Source organism: Syngnathus floridae, chromosome 8 (genome assembly GCF_059516105.1).
Source record: "Syngnathus floridae isolate MCC-2025c chromosome 8, RoL_Sflo_1.0, whole genome shotgun sequence".
NCBI classification, from domain to species: Eukaryota; Metazoa; Chordata; class Actinopteri; order Syngnathiformes; family Syngnathidae; genus Syngnathus; species Syngnathus floridae.
Window position 1 is genome coordinate 10,196,165 of NC_142420.1, and position 25,580 is coordinate 10,221,744.

Here is a 25,580-nt window from a genome sequence, read left to right on the forward strand (position 1 = left end):
GCGATAATTGGCTCCAGACGTGGACTCTTGGAAAAATCTCGGAGGGTAGTGGCTGGTTGAAAGGGGTAAGTAGTACACACATCTATGGAGGAATGTTTACGACGGTATAGTGAATGACGTAATGGCAAACGCACGTGTAATTGGTGCTATTTTATTAATATAAAGCACACCTTTTATGAAAACGGTATTAAAATATAAATATGGCGACGGTTGTGTACACGCAGGGCTAAGGCTATTTCATGGAAATGATGCTCGCTCAATCTCGGCCGTTACAAGAAGCTGTGGTTGTATCTTTTCGTACAATGACCGCTCGAGTGTTTACGTTCAGAACGTAGACCGAAACGAGAGGTGACAGTCGCTCCACGGATGAAAGAATGTGGCGGTGGTGTGATGAGACATAGCTGTCAACAACTAGAGTAGCCGCCCATCTTTGACTTGCTTTGTCCAGGTCTTTGCACTTTTGTTCGCCCCAGTGTCCATTGCAATTTAAATTCTCGCGCATTCAGTCGCATTGAGAAACCCACAACAGAGCCATTTATTGTTTTCTCCTATTTCAGGCTGACATCACAGGAAAACCTTAATATGAGTGATGATAAGCCTTTTCAATGTACTGCTCCTGGCTGTGGACAGGTAACTCCTGCTTCTAATGGGACCGTTTTATGCTTCTTTGTCGAGTAGGAAAAATTTCCAAGAAATTAATTTACAGTTCTCTTTACTTCATCATAAACATCATCCTGCTTGTCTTGTCCTCCCAGAGATTTACAAATGAAGACCACTTGGCTGTCCACAAGCACAAACATGAGATGACCCTCAAATTTGGTCCAGCCAGGACCGACAGCGTCATTATTGCTGGTAAAACAAACAAAAAATCAGAAATACACTTACTTACTCATCCAATTTGTCGTCTTAAACCTTTCAATCCATTGCAGACCAAACACCCACACCTACTCGCTTTTTGAAGAACTGCGAGGAGGTGGGACTCTTCAATGAACTCACAAGTCCTTTCGATCCTGACTTCAAAAAAGGCGCTGAAGATGACATTAAAAAGGTTTGAAACACCAGCAGCTCATCTCGTTTGTATCCCTGTTGCTCATTTCCGTGACTTTTCTGTAGTTACCGCTGGATTTGTCACCGCTCACCACCCCGGTCATACGCAACAAAAGTGAAGAGCCCGCCGCCCTGGAGGCCCATCGAGGCAGCCCTCTGCCTCACCCGGAATCGACAACTGATGACGACAAGGTGAAACTCTCCTTTGGAAATTGCCTTTTAGGGTTAAAAAATAAAATCTGAGTTTCAGGAAACACACATTGGAAAATTTTGGAAGTAAAGCAGCATCACGTGTTCAACTTTGGAGCTTCCACTGTATTGTCATCACTACTTAAGGTTAAAAAAACAGTTTTTTCTGCTACCAGTAGGAAATTGTTCTTAGAAATCTAATCATATGTTCTCTTTTCTTCATCTCTTTCCTCGTAAACACTGAGAGAGAAAAAAGAGTTTGTCTGCTGATGCAGCTGAGCTGTTGTGTGGTTGTTTCCAGGACTTATGTTTGCAGCCAGCCTCAGTGCCAACATCCGCTATAGTCCATCCGGCATCCCTCCAAGTTCCCAATGTACTCCTAGCAAGCTCAGAGGCTAATGTCGTTATACAGCAAGCGCTCCCATCGCCAACATCTAGCTCTGTTATTACCCAGGTCCCGTCCACTAGTAGGCCTCTAGTGTAAGTAACTCAGAATGTCCCTTTAAGAAAGAACAGAATCATAGTTGATTTCTTCAAATCTTCATTTCAACAATTTTTTTTTTTTTTTTTTTTTTGGGGTGCCTTTTTGTCTTAGTGAGGCATGCGCTTGTTTTGTCTTTAATTTAAGTGTAGTTTGCTGACTCCTCATTTTGGCTGTAGTCGTTGTTTCTTTCCAATTCAACATGTGTGTTATTGCAATTCGATTTTCAAATCGTGTGTGGAGAAAATTACTGTATTTCTGTCCACTATTATAAAATTGTATGCATTCTACAGTTTGTAGTGAAAAATAGCACATCAGCGGCGTGCCGTGTCCATTTGTTCGTCAGATAGCACCGCAAAGGTGAAACTGTTTAGTTTCAACCGACTCGACGCGCAACCCAAAATCAAATTGCTTGAGCTCGATGGGTATTTCTTCATTCTCATCCATTGTTGCTTGAATGTGACAGGATGTTTTTATCTAGCTATCACTGTCACTAAAATGTATGTTAATTTGGGTGGGGCGGGGCTAACCACAATGTCTTTTGTTTTTTATTGCAGGCCAGTGTCTGGCACCTTTCCAGTGCTCTTACAGCTGCCTAACGGCCAGACAATGCCAGTCGCCATTCCAGCTGCCATTACCAGTTCCAGTGTACATATTCCCACTACCATCCCAGTGAGTGTCACAAAAACAGGAAATGGTCCTCTGCTAAATAATTTCATTATTTCCCCTGCCACAAATATTTGACTGTTCTATTTTCTTTATAGATTAGTGAATATGCATGATGGCAAAAACATGAGACCGTGTTCTTAATCGTGATTGGTCAGCGAGGGAAATGAGGGTCACGTTTGGATTCGGCATGGCAGCAATCGCTCCTCAAGTGATGTTTAGACAACACTTAGTGATTGATTAATGCCACATTTTGTCCTTGCTCGTCTCCCGTTCCCTTGGACAGCGGGGACTATTTACGACATTGGCATCGGTAGATTTGGCAGTCACTTTGCATCTGGGGAGCGAGCGAGCAAAGTAATGGACTTTGTATGGCGGCGAGGAATTTGTGGGAATTGGCTGAAGCGCAAACAGGAACTCGTCCAGCACACTTTGTCATTTGTCCTTGTTCAAGTCGAATCAACGTTTTTGATTTCTGGCAGAGAGCTTGGATTAGCACTAATGTGTTTTGCAATCCTGTTGTAAGTGCGGCTCGTGTGAGGGTTATGAATCCTGTGCGACAAGCTGCGTATAAATAAAATGGTACTTTGACTTACGAATTAAGATCAATTTACTGATCTATTTAACTAGCTTTCGCAATTGAAGTAATTAAAATGCCATTCCAGATCATTTTTTGTTCCATCTTGAATTAAGAAAAACAGCATTAATGTGCAATAAATTCCATATTTTTGCATGTGTTTATGTAAAAAAAAAAAAAAAAATTGTGAATAGGACCTAGAAAAAATAATTGCTGATCACCTTAATCGCAATCACAACATTGAATAGAAAGAGAGAGAAAAAAATATTTGAGTGCTACCGCCAACCGAGCAGCATCTCATCAGCGGTTCTGAGACAAGTCCTGCTTTTGGACCTCCAACTTGGCTCTCTTATCGCCTCTTCAGCTTCCTGCCCATATGCTCTCACACAGCCAGGCAGAGGTTCATTAGCGAACACACACACACACACACATCTGAATGTGGCACCGCCTCTACAAAATAACGGGCTACCCGACATAATGAGGCTGAGATATGAGGGAGCTCCGCTGCGTTTGTGTGTGTCGTGGGGGGGAGCGCCAGGCCGCCTTCTATTGGGGATGACTAATTTTGTGCTCTGTGTGTGTCTGCTGTCAGCTTGTCAGACCCATCACCGTTGTGCCTAACGTCCCCGGCATCCCCGGACCCCTATCACCACAACCACAGCCCGCCCATTCAGAGGCAAAACTGGTATTTAATCATCATTATATTTTTACCTCCAATGTTAATGTGCTCCTTACTTTAAAAAAAATATATATATATATATATATATACTCAAATTACCTTGATGCTTGTGACAATCAAGTTGACAAAATACATTATATATATATATATATATATATATATATATATATATATATATATATATATATATATATATATATATCTATATATATATATATAAAGAGAAGTTGCTGTTGAGTGAGATTACCATTTTTTTCCCCAATTTGAAAAAATTAATCGGAACAAATATATATATGCTGTAGTGTGTTGTGAGCAAGATGTGTGGCAATGTGATGAAGCACATATCACAAAACCCGTAAGCGTTCTCAGCATGCCTCGCTGCTCGAAATTAACAGATATAAACTGTGGACAGGAGGCGTTTTTGTTGGCACGGCGAGATTGATCCCAGGGAAAAGGAGGAGGGGGGATGTTGTTTGGTATCACAGGGGTGTGGGGAATGACAAACACGGAGATGGCGTACACCGGTGGTGGGGGGGTGGAGGGCGAAAGCCAGCTGAGGGCATCCTGGCACATCTCAGCGAGACACATTAAGTCGGCCTCACCCTGCATGGAACCTTTTTGTTCAGCAGAATCCTGCCTGACCTGCACCCCCTCCCTCCCCCTTTTCTCTCCGGGTGCCTCCCACTGCACTCAGCTCATCAGCAAACACCTAATGAGCCCACGTCAAGGAAACAGACCCCTGCTCAACCTGAGGGGGGAGGGGAGGGGGGGAATGCTTGGGGGGGATGGCGGCGCAGCGACTGCTCTTTACAAGGACTGATGATGCTGCAAAGACTACAATAATGATAATTAACTTGCTGAATTTAGAAGATTATACTGTTAATTAGTTGCAAAATAAAGATAAGTAATATAGAAGCAGATGGTTGAATAAGACCCATGAGAGGAAGGGTTATTACACTGATGAGCTTTCCATGGCAGAGATGAAATATGAATCTGACTGGCTTCCCCCCCCCCCACCCCCCCCCCCCACCCCTTCTTTCTCGGGGCCGTTCCAAGAGAATAATATCTTGTTTCTGCCAGAAGAGCTTCTGGAAGGGTATTGCACCATAAACTCATTTGCTAGATAGATTGGGCTGGCAAAGGTACTTGTTAGAATAATGCGCTCCTCTGTTTTCTCATGTAAATGTATTGCCTCTCACTTTGTTAGTCTTTCCAAGGGCTCAGTCTCTCTTTCACCTTGTTGCCCACTGTGTGTCTTAATGCTCGTGAGTGTATGGAATGCAGCTAACAAATATTTCGAGAATTGTGTATTCTATTGATTATCCCATTTGTTTGTCTTATTAGCAATGTTATTTATGCAAGATTATTTTTGTCAACTTGGTGTTTTTGTTTTGTCAGATCAGGTCAGGGCCTGTTTTATATTTTTTCCCACACCAATTGGAAGCTTTGAACGGTCCACAGTATTTTTCATTCTTCATTTTTCAGAAACCAAAAGGCTCGCTGAGCCAACAGCTCCCTCCGCTAACCAACGGTGACGGCAGGGAAGTCCAGAGCAGCGCCATAACGCACACCGCTGCTCCCGTTTCTCCAGCCTCGATCCCCACGCCGTCCACGTCCCTCGGACTGACCTCTAACCTTTCACCCGCCAGTGAGGAACCCTCCGCACATTCCCTTCAGCAGCCAGCCACCTCCACTACAGAGACACCCGTAAGTACATCCACAAAAAGAATTGTTAACATTTGTTGACACCGATAGATCTTATTCACAGGCTTCCCCGGCGACCCCTGCGCCAAACCCTCCGAGCGCCGGAGGTCGGCGACGCAGAGCCACCAGTGACGACCCGGATGAGAAGCGGCGCAAGTTCCTGGAGCGCAACAGGGCTGCTGCCTCACGCTGCAGACAAAAGAGGAAAGTGTGGGTGCAGTCCTTGGAGAAGAAAGCCGACGACCTCAACTCAATCAACGGGCAACTTCAGGTGATAATCGTGTGTATGCACTCCTCCTTCAACACGCGCAGATTTTTTCTTCTGTCGTGATGAAGTCATTAAAGCCCATTAATAAGAGACGCCGTCTGACAGCAGCGGCGGCGGCGCGCGTATGCGCGGGGCCTTTACGTCGATAACGCGGCTGTCAATAAAGATGTATCCTCCAGATGTCGGCCGCACGCAAGCGTGTCCTCGCTTCTGTCTCGGCAGTTTACCGAACGGCCTCCAAACTCTCCGAGGGAAAGGTGTCTTGCTTGAACCTTCGTTTCGTCGCCGGCAATTAAGAATGCAGCGCTGACAAGTTCGAAGCAGTTCACGTATCGTCTCCGTTGATATGTTTGTGTCGGGGGGGGCGGCACATCAGGGTTCCAGACAATTAAGATGCCGTGTTTATCTCGCTTTTTTTTTTTGTTGTTGTAGATTTGAGATTCAGGTGTATTGCAAGTCAAATGTGATTTGAAACCAAGATGAGAAGAGGAGGCATGTTTAAAATGTGTGAAAAGAATACAAAGAAAGAAATGGCACATTTTGCGGCAAGGCATTAATCAGCACAGCCAACGGCTAAGCTGATCTGCAAAACTGCCTCTAATGAGACACAATTATTCTAACATCAGCCTTAACTGGCTTTTTAACGAGGGGTCAAACCCGGCAGCTCTTCGGACTCCCAGCTTCGTGCAAAAAACATTTACCCAAACTTGGAGTCCAAAACAAGTTTTCACCACGTCACACTTGTAATATTTTGTCTACCTTCCAAATTACAACAGTAGTTAACACATCGGCGAAGTCATATATTGGCCATTTTCAATCGGACCTTCATGTTGGATGTCATTCTTTTGTGTTTGAATGTCGAGCCCGGTGAGTTTGTGCTATTAATCAAGGCGGCAAAGCTCCACGTGGTCCCTCCAACTGTGTTTAAATCTCTCTTACAATACTTTGATCCTGCCAACCCCAGCTTAGTTAGAAAATACATTGTGGTCCTTTTGACTAATAGATTGAGCCACTTGCCGCTTCTTAAAGGGGAAAAAAAGAAGCTTAAATCTGCCATGGTTGTTCCATGTAGCCCGGTTGCTCTAAATCCACTTAAAGTCACCTTCAGAATTAATGTGTGTCTTTTTGTGTGTGTTGCGTCCTTTTTTTTTTTTTTTTAACAACATGCAGAAATCCTTCGCTCCACTGGGAGCTCTTAACGACGCCCAAATGTAAATGTCGGCAGCATCTATGAAGTTGCACCGACAATTACGCGGTTCACCTTCAACAACTTCAGATTTGGGTTTTTGAATGTATTGTTATATACTTAAAAGATTAAATTGTCAATATACTGTGTGCTAGTTTTCTCCACATTTTGACATATCGTCAGTGTCCGGCGCCATTTCACAATGTCGCCATGTGTTTCCTGTCTCCCAAATAAGAGTGAAGTCACCCTGCTGAGAAGTGAAGTGGCTCAGCTGAAGCAGCTCCTCCTGGCTCATAAAGATTGTCCTGTGACGGCCATGCAGAAAAAGTCCGGCTATCACAGTGAGTAATGCGCTATTATTCTCAGTTCCGGGCCAACTTCTTTGAAAATGAGCTCCGTTGAACTGCAACATATGCGCGCACATCCCAATTTTGTAAAAAAGTCGACATATTAATAGACAGGTGTACTGAGAGATAAATTTTTGCTTGGCTAGGTGAATCCATCTGAAGGACCACAGGTGGTCACAATAAGCAAGCAATTGTTAAGCTTCTTATATGACACCAAAATAAATTTTGGCTCGGTCCAACCAAATTTTTTAGCGATAGAAACTTTTCTGACAAACACACTGAGCAGAATTGTGTACGAACCGAAAGTGTTTGTTTGTATGTCACATAATCCTAGTAAGAATCTTATCAGCCATATTTTGTCCTTTGCTGATGCCACAACGTTGAAGTTTTCCGACTTAAGCGCAAATGTGACTTCTCCAAATTAGACTTTGGTCCAACTTTCACAAACAAATTAAAATATTTTATTGCATCGTGAGATTGACTCAGAGAAAAATGACTTCATTCTCTAAAGTTAATTCTCTTAATAATACATTTTTATTCTCGAAACATAATGACTTCTAACATTACAACTTTATTATTTTCCTCCTTTGTATTAGTGAATAGATTGATGCGACTTATTTTGCCTTGTTCAATTTGCATAATTTCTTATTAATATCATATGAATATAATTTCACCATGAAATAATTTCCAGCGTCTACTTAAATTACTAATATCCAATAAAGGATTGATGCATTTCTTCATAAGAACTCTGACGAGATGACGTCCACTCACGTTTCATTATCGAACAGAGTGGCTTCAAATGTCATTTGGACTCCAGTCAGACTCTGACATGACTGATTCAGTAAAGTGGATCATTTCATTCTGGCTGCCTCGGTCTTACCCACAAGACCCGAACAAGCCGCCTCCTTCACGGTGCCGCCGACTGTCCTTCCAGTTAGCCAACTGGAGTCTGGCACAGTGTGCTGGCCATCTGTTCGCTGCAAAACATAGAGAGCAGGTAGAAGCTTATTTGAGAGCTGTGACGTCACACGTCTTTTTGAGCGAAAAAGCAAAATGTTAGATGTAAAAAGAAAAATTGCTACTTGTGAAAGCAGCTTTATATCGGAGAGCAGATCCTTGTTTCTCCCTCCTCCCAATCAGGATCCAATTAATTGAAAGGCAAGCGCTTGCTGAACAGCTGGTGGCATTTTGACTCCAAGTCTTGCCTACTCTCTAGTGTGAGCATCATTAAAATCAGGCGCTGTAATCATCTGTCGCTGCAGTCGTTGGCAAGGTAACCAAAAACAAATGCGATGGACGTGGGGGGGGGTGCCCTCATGATGTCCATTTAAATTGACACTGGGCGCTTGAACTATAAGCAGGGGGCAGAGACGCGGCGTTAAATCGAGATTAACGGAAAGCCTTGAGCACTTTGGCGCCCCCTGATCCGCGTTTTCGGCAGCTCCTCCAAGACCGTTTGTCGTCCTGACTGCAGTCGCCGACAAAGACGAAAGCTGCGAGGAGATGTCGGTCCCCAGCAGCCCTCAGAGCGAGGCCATCCAGCACAGCTCCGTCAGCACCTCCAACGGGGTCAGCTCCTCTTCCTCCTCGGCGCCCGCCACATCCAACCAGAGCACAGACGAAAGCCAGCCAATGAGCGGCACCACCCAGTCTCGGCCTTCGGGGAGCTGATCGGCCCCATCCGATGCCTCTGGACCATAGTCTTATTTATTTGTTTATCGATTGATTGATTTTATTCATTCTTTTTAGGCAATAGTGACGCGATGGAAACAAAAGGCACTTTAGGTGTATTTTAATGCTTTCATAACTTAATTTATTCAATTTAAAGTTTCTTTAACAGTTAATGCCAGAAGTAAGGGATGGGCTTCATCTATTATTATGCAGCACATGGTCTTGGCACATTTATTTATTATATTTATTTTATTGACAAAGCACTATTTGACTTTTTTATTGTTATTTTATCATTTGCTTTCTGTATTTTGCACATTTAGAGAAACAACGGGTTTACCTTTTTTCAGGCAGTGGCAGCTTTTGCCACACACACGCACACACTTGTAAATGGCTGAATCCGATGTTCCCATTGGACTACTTTTTAAATTCTGTGTGTTGGTGGGATCCGCTGTCATCAGTCGTATTGTGCCGTTTGAATGTTTCCACGTAGCCTCTGGCCGCTCCATTAACCGGAGGAAGCCTGTTCGTTGTTTCAGCAACATTCCGCCTGTAGTTGATTGTTTTCTGTGATTGAAGGTTGCGTTGTCATGGCGATGAGCACCATTCATGTTTTTTGTAGAAAATGGTTCGCTGACATTAAAGGAGAAATGCTTGCTTTTGCTATTGAAATGGATGTAAATAGCTTCATGCAGCTCACGTGACTGATTGCTCCTTTTTAATGGAATCAAGAGGACAACAACATCATTGGTACATTTGTATCATTAAATGTTTTGGTGTGTTGTACTTCCTAGTTGTTCAGTTTTTCTATAGCTGAGCTGTTTTGAACTGCTAAGATTGCTTTTAGGAATTTTCATTAAGATGAGCAGTAAGAAAATAAGTGATGTTCAATTTTATTCTGTACTGGCTTACTACTGTGTAGTCATCAAGAAGATTTGATTCAACTTTTTTTTAAAGAAATCTTTTGTGCTCTCTGCATGACATAATGATTCTCTGCGAGAATTCAACAATGTTTCAGTCCGATTACTCAGCAAGCAGCGTCGTTTTAGTTGAACTGCTAAACCAGGGTGTGATCGTGTGTTCAGTGTGTACTTGTGACTTGTGAACGTTCTAAATGAAATTTTAATTGATAACTTGTTGTAATAAACCTTTTAATAGCTATTTAAAACCATCTCTGCTCTTTTTTTTATTGTTTAGAAATAGTCATATCAATGCTGGTTTTTGATACCCGTCATCAAGTTGCTTTATATTTTTCCCCCAAACGCCACAAATTCATGTAGAGCCCTCAAATATTTTTTGTGGTCTCTACTGCCATCTAGCGGCGGTATAAAGTCGATCATTTAAACAAAACTCGTCATGAGTTACTAAAAAAAAAATAATAATAAAAATTGAATGCACTACTTCTAGATTTCTGATAGGTGGCGCTGCATTACAATATATGCGTGTACATATTATGACCGAAGTGTACAGTTCCTGGCAACACGGTTGGAATGATGGGGGCAGGGGAATTAAACACAAATTGATAAAACCGTTAGCTAGCGTGAAATTACACTTTGTGGCACCTTCACACGTGAGATGCAATTAATGAGTCCCCCAGCCCTCCTAAAATACTTCAAAAGAAATATCGGGTTTATTTTAACATCTCTTACTTTGTATATAGAATATCTTTTCACCTCTGAAAAAAAATGCTGTTAATTATGAAATCATCATAATGTGTTGTGAACTTAATTTACTAATTTCCCTGAATTCAGCCTAGCAACAAGGCGCTTGACAGCACATAAGTAGGCCATGCTTGATTAGCTGCTGATCACACAAGGGAGAGTTGCAAATATTTCTATGTAGGTCACGGCAATCATAAATAACATGTTTGTTTTGGGAACTGGGGGCTTAATATATTGTAAACAAAGCCACAAGCTAATGGTGCCGCTGTGTTGCAACATGCATCTTCACAGGGATGATGAGCACATGAGGCTAATTCCTTTAGTTTTCATAAAGACTTAAAGCATTTGGGTTTGGCATAAAAAACGCTTTTATGTACTGTTTTATTTATTTATTTTTTTGATCGGATTGAAGTTTGGGCCTTGCAGAAATTACCCGTACCCTTCCCCAGATTTGTATCTTGAGATAATCCTGTCTCGGAAGTTGACAATTTATATAAAGCTGTAAATATTTTTTAAATGCACTGTAACTATAAAGTTTAGTGGATAAAATGCATGCTCTGTCGGGTTTAATTCTGTGGAAAATTTATCTTGTTGTTTCGGGTCATTATCTTTCTCATCAGTTCAGTTTGTTTGCATCTTTATTTCAACTGGCAGACCAAACGTCATCCACACACTTTATATCTGTGATAAAGAACATGATGTCTTGGTAAAAACGGTCAGATGATGTACTGACAAGCAGATTGATTCCATAATGTGGCAAGCGTTTGACCCATAGCGGTGTGCCTGTGTGGAGCAGCACTTTTAATTAAGCGAGGATTAAGGCCAAACGGCCTCATTGACAGGCGAATGTGTCATAAATACAAACGGAGCGACACCCCGCTTGTTTTTCTTCGGGGCATCGGGGTAAATTAAAAAAAAAAAACGCACAGGCTGCTGAATAAAAGATGCCGCAGGCTAACAATGAAGAGCTGCTGAGTGCCGCATTTTTTTTTTAAGAACGGGTTTTAACCCCACAAATCCGAGGAGACTGAGATGAAACAACTTGATTTACATTTAATTCAGATTATGTAAATATCCTGCTTGTGTCCTGAACCAAACAGGAACAAGCTGCCTGCAGCAGCCACTCAAGATGGCCGCTATTATCATGTAAATGTTGTAGAGGAGATTTAGTTCACACATAATGTGGACGTTCATTTATTCAGTTATGGAGTGCAGATGATAAAGGGTTAAACCATATTACTAAATGAGACTGGCCATCTACTTTAACTCTTTTTACCTCTGGATGGGACCAAGTTTGCAAAGAGGTGGGAAATCTTTCAATAAACTGGGATTAAGAATGGACCATCCAATACAGTACAACAATGTTCTGTACTTTTTTCATAGGCTAAAAATGCTCACTACAGAACAAAATAATTCTAAATAAATTTCAAAAACATCTTGTTTGAAAAATGTATCCAAGTTTATCCTTACTGAGCCAATTTGAGCATCTTTTTGTGTATTTATAATGTATGTCTTCTTTGTGTATTTACTACAAATGTACATTTGTGTTCTGCCCCTTGGTGGAGCACCTAGAAATAGCAGCACAATGCCCATTGTATTATTACAGTGGTTCTTAACCTTAACCTGGGGGTTCGGTGAGTCGGTTTCAGGGATTCGGCAGAGCCTCCACTGCAGAGGTCCAAACACACCTGATTTATATATCCGCATATCTGATCTGGTCTCGCAAAGGCAAAAGCAGAAGTCACACTGATTTGCTGATATGTCATTTGTTGTGAATTCATGCATTGTGTTGGTTTTATTCTAACAAGGTGATGTTTATGCACGGCTCATTTTGTGCACCAGTAAAAACATCTCTGTCTTGAAAAAAAATAAAAATAAAATTCACTAAAGAGGGGTTCGGTGAATGCGCATATGAAACTGGTGGGGTTCGGTACCTCCAACAAGGTTAAGAACCACTGTATTATTAAAATGCACATTATCTACTTCACCCTGTATGTTTTTATAAAGTATAATACAAGAAATGTCTTTTGCTTCTTTTCTGAAAATTCCCAGAATTTTTCAACCCCATGTGGTACCCCAGCAAAGCCCCAGCGGGCGAGTACCACACGCTCCACTCCGCCAATCCCTCCCCTGAGCATTGGCCTTTGAAAGAGGCACTAGGAGGTCTCCTCCATTAGCGTCTCACATTAGTATTCATGCCCAGGCTGGGCTGGTCTGGTCTCGTCTCGTCGCTCTAGTGCTGCATGTGCACATTGTAATCCTGCATGAAATTTACCTCCGCTCTTGTCAGTACTGGGCTATAAATGCTGCATGCTGATGATAGCATGCTATTTTATGTCCGTAAAGTGAAGCCTGTGTTTACGTTTGGAAAGTTTTGAAGCTTTGAAAATCAAAACAGGTATATGCGTTAGAATTTTTCATTCATTTTTGTTGTAATTGAACTTGTCCCAAAAAGTTTTCTTCTTGCCATCAAATTTAGATTTTTTTTTTCTGTACTGAATTTGAACGCTAGCAGCTAGCACCGCCTTACAGTTATAGTTTATAGATGCCTTGATAGCAAATGAATGGATTGAGAATATTACGACAGAAAAGTGTGTAGCCGATTGTTAAACAAGAGCGTGAGGACCTCAGGATGATTTTGCCGCTTGATCTACGACTTGCAATGATGACCATATTCCTTTTAAGCTTTTTAATTAAAACACCTCTCATCCCGTAGCTTCTTCCTGGCTTTCATATTCCGCATATAAAACGTTACGATGCTCTTTCAGAAGCCGTAAAACATTCCCTGCGCGCTCACTGACATTGAGCGCATTTACAATGTCAACCAATGGCACACCTGTCTCCCTCTCAGTGCCCCCCCCTCGTATTTTGTACTCCCCCCCCCACTGCCCAATGCATTGACCACTGATTGCGCCCATATCTGTTAGCACGGTTGTGTTGATTGATTGTCTCTGAGACGGTCTTGATCGCCCTCATTAGCTCCTTCATTACACCGTTCATCATATTGTAGGCCAGGCTTTTATTGAACTGCTCATCCTCGTAACGCTAACGTTCAAACATAAAACATTTTCGGGTGGCTACTTTGACGTGTTTGTTTGGACTGCTATTCTCTCAGTTTTGGCACAATGTTTAATATGCAGTTCTCAAGAAATGTTTTTTTCAAGTCGATTTGAGCTATTCAAATTCCTAGAGTGAATTTGAGGCCAATTAGCATATACGTACAATACATACAAATAAATTGTTTATTTTTATTTCCAGGTCAGACGTCCTTCACTGGAATATTATCAACATGAATCAACTGGCCCGGTCCAAATAAATGTTCACGTTGGTGCTTAACAACATGTCAGCGGATCCACACAGTTTGCCGCAATTAGTTCTGTCTGCTTGAGCCTACCGTGTTCGTTTTCTCCTGCAAGCCCAGTTAATTTAACGGGATTACGAGCCTCGCTAAACTGGGATTTTCCCATAAAATGTGCCAGTGAAGCTACCGAGGGACGTCGATTATGAGCTTGACCCAGAGACAAAACAGTCGGGGTCTGCCGGGTCACTGCTTTAAGAGACAGCGCTACACTCGTTAGCTCATAAAGTTTTTGACTGATCGCACAGAGTCAACTCTCGGGTGATAAACCCAAAAGGACGCCCCGAGCCGAGCTGGGAGAACGCGCGTAACGTGTTTGATTACCCAAAAAAACGCCAGCTGTTTTGGGGACTTGAATTTAAAATATGGAACAAAATACGTGTTGCTTCTTTTTCTTAGGATTAGGTCAAGGGCTCGGAGAGTCGAGTCACAAAGTGATGATGGCATGGAAAGATTCAATGCAGCTCTGCTTACCTTTTGGAATTTGACACGACAGCTGTGAGTGATACCAATTTTTTTTGTATTGTTGTGCTTTTACATTACATAAATGTTACATTGACTATAATTAAATACTATTATTGGTCTGTAATCTTTTTTCAGTCATTAGTATCAGATTTACATTCCAGGGATTTGATCGTTCACATATTTTCATTTTTTTAATTGGTTGGTTTTTTTGGGGGTTAATTAATCTTGTTTTTGGGGTTAATTAATCCAATGATTTGTTTATATATAATTGTTTTCCACAGATTGACAAGGTCATAATGCTTTCCAAAATTGCATAAACCTCACATGTCACACAAAATATTTTTATAAAGACTTTTCTGCCTGGATTACGTCGGTCTCGTCCGGAAGATGTCAGGAGATGATCAATATTGATCTCTGCTCTGTTCACCCTTTTTATGACATGTCTCTAAAAACAAAAACAATTATATTAGCTTCTTATAGCGGGTCACATGTAACATGGCAACTCCAGCATTCCCTGAACAAGAAAGCAATATTATGGGATTAGGGAGGCTTTATCTCTGTTCATTCAAAAGCAAGTCATAAAGCTGCTGTGACAGATGCTGCCTGTTGCTTGTTTATTGCGCAGCGCTGCTCCCATGTCACCCCATCAAATAATCTTCTCGTTGAGGTTTGAATGATGCCGTGCAGATGCCGTCTTCTTTTCTTTGTGTCACATATGCCAGATAGCCAAGGGTCCACTTCTGATGTTAGATAACTGCTGATCCATTACAAGGTTGACTTGTATATTTATTTTCAACAGGCCATTAGAAGAACTTACAGATGTGTGTAAGTGGACGTTGAGCCAGAGGCACGCACAGATGGGAAATCCTGGTCCAGAAAATAAAAACCCTTCCACGCTTTGACTTCTACGCAACCAGCAGGTAAAATGAGTGAAGTCACATAAACCGAAGTTGGGTCATAGCGGGATTGCGCAACCTCTGGTCTTCTGTATATTATGTAAGGCTATTATTATATGTTATCATTATTTAAAGACATCAAGACTTTCCAATATGACCTCTCCCAAGAGCAACCTGCAAAGAATCTTCTGAAGAAACCCTTGTGACCTTGACATCTAAAACTGGCAAATAACTCGTTTTCAAATCAGATGAGTAAAAACTGTTCAAATATTTTTTAAAAAAGCTCTTATTAAAAGTGAAGACAATTTGCAATTCTAGTAATGACACGAATTTGATGCACAATTTGTCTTCGCGGGCCACATAAAATGATGTGGCGGGCCGTATCTGGCCCCCGGGCCTTGAGTTTGACACCAGTGCTCTAAAATGTCAATTAGCATCGACCGCTACGCTAACCAAACAAATAAGACAACCAGCAACCTGTAAAAGAATTTCCAATTGCTCCCCAAGCATCCTCGCGGGAACCCGGAAGCCTTAGCAGATGCTGTTTATCTGCAACTAGTGAAACAAAAGATGCTCAGTACGGAGGTTTGCGACAGCGAGCAGATTACAGAGCACATTATCGAGCCCCACTGCCAAACAAACGCGAGTCGCGACCAGCTGTCCGACCTTCCGCTGTATATTTTGCCTTCATTTTCAGAAGAATAGCTGTCTTTCTGATTCAATTCAGTAAATTCAATAAAGCGTCATAAGGCGCCGAGATCATTGATTTCAATCAGCCAACTAAATTGCTGGGATAATGAAATACCCATTGGCATTTCGGCCATGTTGGACTGTCCAATTATGTAATAATGGGGGAAAGAAGAAATGACTAGCTGCATTCATCATCTGTTTGAGCATGTGATTTTCAAGTTCTATTTAAATGCTTAATCGTGTTTGAAGATAAGAAATGTGGCCCAAAATTATGCTTTGAGGGGGGCGGGGTAACAAAAAAAACTGCGCTACAGTTGCCAAGCTTGGAAAACAGCTACAAATATGACTTAGTCAAAAAATTAAAAGAAGTACTGGGTTCAAAGATTTTCCTTCTTGAAATCTTACTTAACCGCTCGACACTGAATGCCGAAATTATTCAGGCCACACCGAAACAAAACAGCGATTGTGATCCTGACTTGTTGCCCAGCACACAAAGAGCCATTCGTCACCGTCTCAGCGCTTTTGTTGTGATTATCACTGGAGCAAAATGCTCCTTGTGCTGCCACACTAAGATGAAACATTTTAATTATTATTCGCCAGCCACATATTGCCCCCGTTTCTCCTGGCCGAGTCCCATGTGGATATCTGTGAGCAGACCGGAATTTTTTCTCCAGATAGAACTGGACTCAAACGTGATAGTGGATTTTGTTTCCTTTATTGAATTTGTGATGAAAACAAGAACATCCGTAAGGGATCAAGCTGAATGACGGCATAATTATACAATTCCTTCTGAGATTGTCGTCGTCCTAAACAAACACGAGACACTAATTCAACCACCCCATACGTGTTTGTTTAGATAATAGCCTCGTCTTATAGTTAAACCGTCGCTCATGGTTATATCAATACATAATATTTGATTCATCGCTGTTGCAAGCAGTGTGTGTGTGTGTGTGTGTGTGTGTGTGTGTGTGTGTGTGTGTGTGTGTGTGTGTGTGTGTGTGTGTGTGTGTGTGTGTGTGTGTGTGTGTGTGTGTGTGTGTGTGTGTGTTAGCTTGTTTTGACCTTGCTCATGAATCGCATCAAATCATGATAGCGGCGCACCATACGTCACTGTCACGCCACCGGCTGTTCCAGCCTCGTGCTGTTAATTTATCTTTCCTGGTGAAATTGAGTCTAATTGGTCGACGCTTTCTAGCTAGCTCAGCAAGAAACGGCTTTTGAGATTATGCGGTATCTCCGAGTCTCGTTAGGTTGCTTCTCTGTCTAGGATTTCCATGATGCGCTTCTACGTGATAAATCATAAGTGATGTTGAGTTGGAATTTATCATCTTGTTGAAAATTGTTTTGATGTGCTTGATGCTAGCCATGCTAACAGGTAGCCATCTCGCTCGCTCATGTCAAACATTACGTAACTTTGCCATCCCTGCAGCTTTGCTCAAGGGTGAGGTCACGAAAAGTACATGTTGAATTTATTGCGGCAACAGATTAGGATTCTTACAGATGTAAATGCCAAAGACAGTGATTACATATACGTGTGTTTGCCGTGCACATCAAAATCAGGGTTAAAGAGTATGCGCTGCTCTTTTAATGGGTCACGGGTCAGCACTGCATTAGAGGAACATTTCTTTATGTAATAACTTTTATACACAGTGGGACAAAAACTCAGCAAATGCGTAATGGCATTAAGAAGACAAGATGGGAAATCCTGCTTTTTAAACCTACAAAATGCGACAACATTAGGTGCTGTCAAAACATTCCAATTGAAACGGGGCTCATTCTAAATTGCGGGTCATTTTTTGCTTGTATATTCTGGAATGGAGGAGGCATCACAGTTAAAGAATTGCTCCTCAGCGGGATATGAATGTGAAAGATAATGTCCACCCCCCTCGAGTCTCATTTCTGGACAATCACGCGAGCCGAGTAAATCAATCAGCCTCAATTAGAGCTGCAATCAAAGTGAACCACATCCCGCCTTCTGCACTTAGGAAAGCCCTCAAAAGTGGACCGAGAGGAGGAAGTGGCGCTTTGAAAAGCTTTTGTTGTCTTTTATCTATTCGGAATTGAGGGGTCGACATACTGTAGTGCTCTCTAGTCAAAGTGTAAGTGTGAATTATAGCACCTTCACTGTCTGAAATAGACTCGGCGACACGGGGGCATAATTACGTTTGACTTGCAGTGCGAATTACAGAAGCAGGCTGCGGGTATTTTGATGCCTCATTTGCATCGTTGCCTCATTATTGGAGCAATAAAAAACATTTCTGTGTCTTGTTTGAACAGAACTCTACATTTTGCTGATATCAGATTTGGATGTGAGCTCATCATTGTTTTATACTCGGTGCACTCTAAGAATAAAAATATGGCCATTACACTTATAAAATATGAATGCTACAAAAAGGTAGACCTTCTGCATTTCTATAGCAAGATGGCCGTTCATACAAAAGAAAAGAAAATCCCAAAATGTGTTGTCATTCTAAGTGCCGTTTTTGTGACAAGACAATTCTCAAACTCAATCTTCTCCTTAACAGCCCGCCGCTGTCTCAAGCACTCTCCTCCGTGCTGAAGCGTGACTCATTGACTGCTCATTATCAGGCAGCCCACTCCCACTCCAGCTCGGTTATCTGACGGGCACTAGCTTGTGGGGGGCAGCCATGGTGGCTCATGAATGCGCTCCGCCATTGGCTGGTGGGATTTATTTAATCAGCGGCGGCTACTACGGGATCCACCCCCATACTCCTCCCCCTCGCTCTGACAGCATCCAAACAGTGCTCTTCCTCGGTTCCAGGGAGAATATCAGCTCAGCGCAGGGAGGAGAGGATTATCATCTCATCTGCATTTATGTTCCGAGGGAACATCGTGAGAAGCTTGTTTGCTCTTTTGTCTCTTCCGAGCAAGTCTGACTGCTGAACCTGGATTGTTAGGACTCGTTGAAGTGATTTCAAGCTCACCTCTGGGACTTCATGTTTGGACCTCAGGGCAGTCTCTTCAGCTGAGCTGGGAGAACCTAGGATGCCATCCAAAGAGCCCTATGAGGCTCTCAAGGAGGACAAATCTGTGGTGCAAAGAGCCAAACGAGAGGCCAATCAAGAGGAGATTTTGGCAGCCGCTCTTGGGATGAGGATGGGGCCCGAGAAGCCCACGGCTACCTTCTGGCAACCGCTGAAACTCTTCGCCTATTCGCAGCTCACCTCGCTGGTCCGGAGAGCCTCGCTGAAGGAAACGGAGCGGGTGGCCATATCGGAGAAAGTCCACAACTTCAAGGTGAGGGTGGAATTTGAAAGCAAACTTACCTCAGCTTCTCACGCTGAGGGAAACGGAAGGGGAGGGGGGAGTTGCCGAGTCGGAGATGCGATTTAAAAACACAACTGTTTTGGGCCGTATGATGAAAAGAAAATCGGTGGGGTGCCTTGTGTACCACTGCCGTTAATTTGAGTGGCAGATGGAGAGATTAGGCCAACGGAGGAGAGAAAACAGCGCTCGGTACTTCCAACGCTCATGTTTTGCGCTGCTTGGAATTGAGAGCAGGAAGAGAAACGTTACCAGCGAGGCTTTGAACCGCTGCCGCCCTCTTGCCTCTGTCTTTGTTCCCATTTCTTAGTAATAAATGTTCCTTTGAGAACAGTTCCTGTATTTCAAAGCCCATGAGCAAGAAAACCACAATATCTAAAACCCAGATGCAGTCTTCTAAAACCTCGAGTTGATGTTCTTCAATAGAAATGAAGCACACACTTTCCCTAATTAGATGATACTGTAAATGAAATTTAATAGATTAATAACTTGAAATCAGGCAAGTGGCAGTACAAATATTTCCAAGGCTAGCCCAAATGTCTGTGCATTTCAAAATAGATTCTGTAAGCATTAGCAGTGCTACTTGGGGGGCCCTCACAGGACTACACACAATACTTTTTAAATTCATGCTCCTAATATAGTTCCTTTTGATAAAAGATCTACAAAAGGTTTGAAGGAAACAACAAAATAACTACATTGTTTATTTTGTCTTACCTAAAAATTCATTCAAGGACAGCACAAAACTGGAACATGAGTGAACTATGTTTGGCCACCATATCATTTCAAAGACAAAAAAAATTAGGCCTACACGTGGTAGTATTGGGCAACTAACACACATCTGCCATCTAGTGGTGATTGGTGGCATTACAACTTAAATGTACTCTTTTTTGGGGGGGGGTCAAATCAATACTGAATGTTTATCAGTATCTCTTTTGTGAAGATCAGAATTGCCCGTCGCTGTTCATTAGATGTTCATTTATCTGCCGAAGCGGCTGTCTGTTGCCACGAAGGCTCAAACTGCCGCGTCTGGTTCCCAGGGGCCTCCCTGATTGGCTGGCTGCTGTTACCTGGTGGGCTTGTATGTTTCATGGAACCCCCACCTTCTGACAAAGGGAAGACATGAAATAAATAGCTATCCAGATTCCAGAGCAGTCCTTTTCAATGTATCGTAATCACAATTATTAATGTATTGTTGTCTTGTGTGCTGCAGGTGCATACTTTCCGTGGACCTCACTGGTGCGAGCATTGCGCCAGCTTCATGTGGGGCCTGATGGCTCAGGGGGTCAAGTGTGCAGGTATCTTTTCAAATGGCTCGCGTGTCTGATGACTAAGTGAGCATTGCTCTATATGGGTTACTTGGTTTTTAGTACATCTGGACCTGGATTATTTCCCTTTTAATCTACAATCCCAATCGTGAAAACATTGGATTAGGGGGTTGGATAACAGATGAGTGGAATGACGATGTAACATTTTTTTCCAATTTATTATTTTTTTGCGCATGACAACACAAGTAATTGGTGTTCCGTCCCTTTTTGACCCATCGTTATTTTTAACTTTTTATATGTGTGTGTTGGTGTTTTATTGATGAAACAAAAGTGTGTCACCCGCACATTCGCTGTCAGCGGGAGCTTTGGCGTTAATTGTTAATGCTTCCGTTTTGAAATCTGACAGCAACCAAACGAAAGACGCGTATGTTTGCAGTCTGGCTTCGGAGAGTCTGCCGCTGCCATTCCTTCACTCTCCGGCACCAGCGCCAGAATCTAGGGCACCAAAGTCTCTCATGGTGCTCAGATTTGCATACCAAAAAACCTGCTCCACCGCCCCCTTTCTCCCCTTTTGTATGAGCTCAACTGTTTTGGCCGAGCTCCAGGGAGCCAGCCTTTGCTTGCTGCTTGTTTTGCCACGTTTGCTCATCACCCCCCCCCCCCCCCCCCCTTCCCCAACCTCATCTCATCATGCCCGTGACGAAAAACAAAGCTGGCATGTCTCTTTAATGACGTGCCGAGCTCCGAGCGAGGGCAAGCGACTCTGTTTCCACACACGTTCAAACGGAGCCACTTCCACCAATCGGCTCGGTTACACGTAATTTTATAAAATATGAATTATTTATCCCACTCATAAGCAAGCCAGTTGGTGGGAGACATCACCATTAAGCATTGCCGCAGCCTCCTCGCCATAGCAACCAGTCAAAAGCGCTGACAGTGCAGTAAAATTGTCTCTCCCTGTCTGCTGGTGTTCCTTCCTTCCTTCGCCCCCACCTGGGACCCTCGCGGGCCTTCAATGCGAACACATGGACACAGGCGGCGTGGGCCTCCTCCATTATACTGCTTGTCAGATTCCCTTAAGAGAATCATCTCTTAAGGTAATTACATTTCTGCACCAATGCATATAAACGCTGCATTCTTCTCTCCTGGGACCTGAAATAATGTCTCCAGGTTCAGTTTGGAGAAGGTAGCATGCAATTTCAAAAATGTGGGTGGAATTTGGAAAAAAAAAATGCAAATGAAAACCTCCCTGAAATTAAAGAGGACTCAAAAGATCTAAGAGCTGGAGGAGCTGCTCCATTTTAGACTGCGAAAGTAGGTCTAGTGTAGCCTGCAGCGGCTGAATTGCCGCTTCCGCTGCCATTGTTGCTGCGTGAGCTCGGATTTAGAAGGAGAAGAAAAAAAAACAGCAGCCCGCCTCCGCTTCTTAGCGTTCCTCAAATTCACAGCGTGAGTCTGCTCCTCTTAGGAAAACAAGTCAACTCTCTGAATTCAACATGGCAACAAAAATAAAATTCATCTTAACCTACACTGAACCTTTAATCCAGCCTGTGCTTTGTTTTACTCGGCTGCCTGCAGCCAGGTTGGCATTGCAAGTGAGAATCTGTTCTCACTTGGCCAGAAATTAAGCTCCATCAAGGACCACCAACTTGTAGATATAATGGTCGCGCATGACAAGGAGGCGGGGATTCCTGACATTTCGGGTGTACACATTGATTGAGAAGACTAAGTCCTTTGTTATTTTCTCTGCCGGCCTAAACACAATAAAAGCGGCAATTATTTCATGTTGGAATTTGACTCAATACAAAAGCTCAATTAGATCGGTGAACCGAAAGAATCCATCAACAGGATCTTTTATTTCCCTAGACAAAGAACAATGAGAGGTAAATGAATGTTCCCGTGCTTCTCCAACCTTGTCCGTGTCTTTTTCTGTAGACTGCGGCGTGAACGTCCACAAACAATGTTCACCTCTGGTTCCCGACAACTGCAAGCCAAGTCTGAGACACATCCGGAAAGTGTACAGCTGCGACCTCACCACCTTGGTGAACGCTCACAACACGGCACGGCCCATGGTGGTGGACATGTGCATACGGGAAATCGAGTCAAGAGGTGAGGAACATTCATGAGAGTCACGAGGAATTCCTGAGATGATTGTGTTTCATTCAAACCATGTTGGAGGAGCTCATCGCTTCGTCGTCTGCTCCTGACTGACGCCATTTTGATTTATGCCTTTATTAGGGTGCTTAGTGATGCAGAAAACAGTTTGCATTCGCCCATTATTTTTTGTCTGACATGGACATTATTTATGGCTGGAGTTCATTTCTCTGAAGCGTCTCCCTTGTCGTTCAGGATTGAAGTCGGAAGGTCTCTACAGGATATCGGGATTCAGCGACTCCGTGGAAGAAGTCAAGATGGCGTTTGATAAAGGTTAGCGTTCTTCTTTTTGTCCGCTCACGCCGCAGAGACTGACTTGACTCGGCACGCTTGCGCATCTTCAGATGACGGCGACCTTCACTTGAGCTTAATTAAAAAGTGACACATTTGAAAAGATTAGTGGGGGTCCCTCCGGGAGTGACAAGCAAGTGTTCCTCATGTGCTGTGCTGACACGAAGCCCCTGAAGGGGGAGCAACTCCAATTTTTGTAATACAAGTACTCTATGTGGAGTGCAAGATAAAAAAAAAAGGTCCCAAAAAGTATTGTGTTAAAACATACATTTCAAACAAAATACCAATAAATGTCTAATGTTAGAATTAGTTATACTTATTTTAAAAGCACTCTTCTTTTTATTTAATATTATTTTATCAATGAAAATATTTCTCAATTTTTTTTTTCATTAACTACAATAATCTTGTATATTAAAATTATCTCAAATATCATGCTGTGAAAAATAATTATTGTGCATATGAGTATTAAAAACATAATTATGGTGTACAGCCATGCAGGGGGAAAAAAAATAGTCACGCTCCAAACTGATCTTTAAAAATCAGCAGTGTGTGCCGTGTGAATTTTAACTGGAGCAGTGGACTTTCCCGGATGGGCATGTGGGAGATCATCCATGACAGAGTGTCATTCCAGCTCACAGCACTGTGATGTTCAGCCTGCCGGCGCAAGTAGGCCACGGCCACGGCTACGCTCGCCAAAGCACACACACCACCCAAGGGAGAGTGGCAATCAAACCAAAGCAGACCCTTCGAGACCAGAGCGAGCAAAAAGTGCCACTCAAGCCCGCTACTCATTTGGCTTCCCTCTTTTTGCCTCGTTCCATCTATTCCTTGTCCCATCACACGTCCACACAGCCGGCGAGAAAACAGACATCTCTGTGAAAACATACGAAGACATCAACATCATCACGGGCGCTCTGAAGCTCTACCTGCGCGATTTGCCCGTCCCCGTCATCTCATACAACGCCTACCCAAGGTTCATCGAGGCTGCAAGTGAGTCTCTGAAATAAATCCAGTACTTTGATAACCATTAGCACGCACCCGTTGAGAGATGCTAATGGCCGGAAAGAACTTCATTGATTTTTCTCAATGCAGTCTCGTGAGTTGCGCCCACTTTAACCATGTTCATCCATTAGAGCTCACGGACCCGGACAAGAAGCTCGAAGCGTTCCGAGAGGCGCTGGCTATGCTGCCTGCGTCGCACCATGAAACTCTCAAGTATCTCATGGCGCATTTAAAAAGGTGAGGAACCAAGAAAATATAAATTTTTGTTGCTTAGTATGCAAGTGTACCTAATATAATGGCCAGTGAGGTTACCAAGCATCACACCGTGTCTTTCTAAATTTGATGTTTCAGGGTAGCCCAACATGAGAAAAGCAACCTTATGAGCGCCGAGAACCTGGCCATTGTTTTCGGACCCACATTGATGCGCACTCCGGATCTCGACGCCATGAGCGCTCTCAATGACATCCGTTACCAGAGGCAGGTGGTGGAGGCGCTCATTAAAAATGTCGACGCTCTCTTCTGAGTGCAAGGACAAAATGTTGCGGGCAGGCCCTCAAACCTGCTTATTGTTCAGAAAAAGATTTTTTTTTTTTTTTTTAAAGCCCTTTGTACTTTCTGCCTCCCCATTTCTGTCGGGGGATTTATGCATCAAGCTGACATAGCAGCATGCAGCCGTACTTTGTAGTTGTATCTCAGCATGTGGAAGGATTGTTTCACTGTGATTTTGTTTTTTCTGTGCTGTGATAGCCTTAGAGGAGGGGTACTTTTTTCAACGTCTTATTTTTTTATTACCTCTTTCTTGAATGAACCGGACTTTTCCTGTCAATGTGTACAAAGAGGTGCATTTGCCTGACTTTTATTGTACTGTAAACAGCAGTTTTTGTGAATTAATTTTGTACTGTCATTTGTACACATCTTATGCATGGTCAGTTTAGTTTATTAAACTGATAAAACAATTGTGAGTCTAGTGAGGTCACTTGATTTAAACATTTCAAGTTGCCCATCAATTTGTTATACAATAGTGTTGCGCTGAAAATAGCTTATTTCATCATGTTTTAATAGAAATGAGACATTTTGGTTTGTGTGTCGTGGCCAGCTGCTGGGTAACCTTGAGAAAGGCGCTGTTTGTCCTTAGTTATGCATAATTAGCAGCAGTGACAGGTTGTCCCTTAAAGCATCACACCATGTGACTGCCTGAACTCCTCCATCACTCAAAGTAATTCGCTGTGAAACTCAAACCAGCCGACATCTCTGAACGCACGCATGCAGATTCACACGAGAAGTGATGGCACAACATCACACATTTTTTTTTTTTTTTTATTCTTCCCCCATCCTACAAAACAACCAAGACGCAATCAGCGCTTGACATCCAATCAGTCGGACGTCAGGCCCCGGCGTCACCTTAGCTTAATTTGAACCAAACCCTCACTTGTCTCCTGGTGATTGTGCGATGAAAAAAATTGGATTTTCATTCAAGCGTTCAGCATCGGGCAAATTTATCATTGCGTCATCCTCCATCACTGATGCTGGGATAAGCTCGCGGTTGGCCGCTGCTTTGTCTACGCTGGATAGGCGCCGTTGTCATTAATGAGAGTTCATTTCAAGAGCCGTGATCCATGAGATAAGTGACCTTTGTTGGCTGTGCTGAATAGATTCACAAAAGCGGTTTGTACGTCGCTCTTGTTTGCATAGCGTATCCAC

The 25,580-nt window shown here is 42.8% G+C and overlaps 2 protein-coding genes and 1 long non-coding RNA gene across 6 annotated transcripts; 2 read left to right on the top strand and 1 right to left on the bottom strand.

The window, feature by feature from the left end:
• Positions 1-7: 7 nt before the first annotated feature.
• On the top strand, positions 8-18,430 carry atf2 (activating transcription factor 2). Of its 3 annotated transcripts, XR_015859894.1 has the most exons (14): positions 8-65; positions 558-630; positions 756-852; positions 930-1,048; positions 1,114-1,239; positions 1,538-1,716; positions 2,275-2,389; positions 3,553-3,645; positions 5,125-5,346; positions 5,408-5,614; positions 7,033-7,138; positions 14,231-14,329; positions 15,096-15,216; positions 18,408-18,430. XR_015859894.1 is itself a non-coding variant. In XM_088383241.1 (12 exons), exons 2-12 carry the CDS (start codon positions 583-585, stop codon positions 8,813-8,815), a joined length of 1,542 nt encoding a protein of 513 aa, XP_088239367.1. In that variant the 5' UTR covers positions 8-65; positions 558-582; the 3' UTR covers positions 8,816-9,983. The 3 variants fall into 3 exon arrangements, 2 of the variants coding, with proteins under 2 accessions (XP_088239367.1, XP_088239368.1); XM_088383241.1 differs by lacking the exons at positions 14,231-14,329; positions 15,096-15,216; positions 18,408-18,430 and adding an exon at positions 8,586-9,983; XM_088383242.1 differs by lacking the exons at positions 14,231-14,329; positions 15,096-15,216; positions 18,408-18,430 and adding an exon at positions 8,619-9,983.
• On the bottom strand, positions 14,189-19,441 carry LOC148394480 (uncharacterized). 2 transcript variants are annotated; one of them, XR_015859895.1, is made up of 3 exons: positions 19,068-19,441; positions 18,828-18,931; positions 14,189-14,741 (listed from the first exon to the last, which is right to left on the bottom strand). It is a non-coding gene; the product is annotated as an uncharacterized LOC148394480 (long non-coding RNA). The 2 variants fall into 2 exon arrangements; XR_015859896.1 differs by having other exon boundaries at positions 19,026-19,441.
• chn1 (chimerin 1) lies at positions 18,538-24,836 on the top strand. The gene is made up of 7 exons (XM_088383243.1): positions 18,538-19,140; positions 20,378-20,462; positions 22,368-22,541; positions 22,782-22,859; positions 23,730-23,867; positions 24,011-24,116; positions 24,231-24,836. The coding sequence occupies exons 1-7, from the start codon at positions 18,889-18,891 to the stop codon at positions 24,400-24,402; spliced, it is 1,005 nt and encodes a 334-aa protein (XP_088239369.1). The 5' UTR covers positions 18,538-18,888; the 3' UTR covers positions 24,403-24,836.
• Positions 24,837-25,580: the final 744 nt, after the last annotated feature.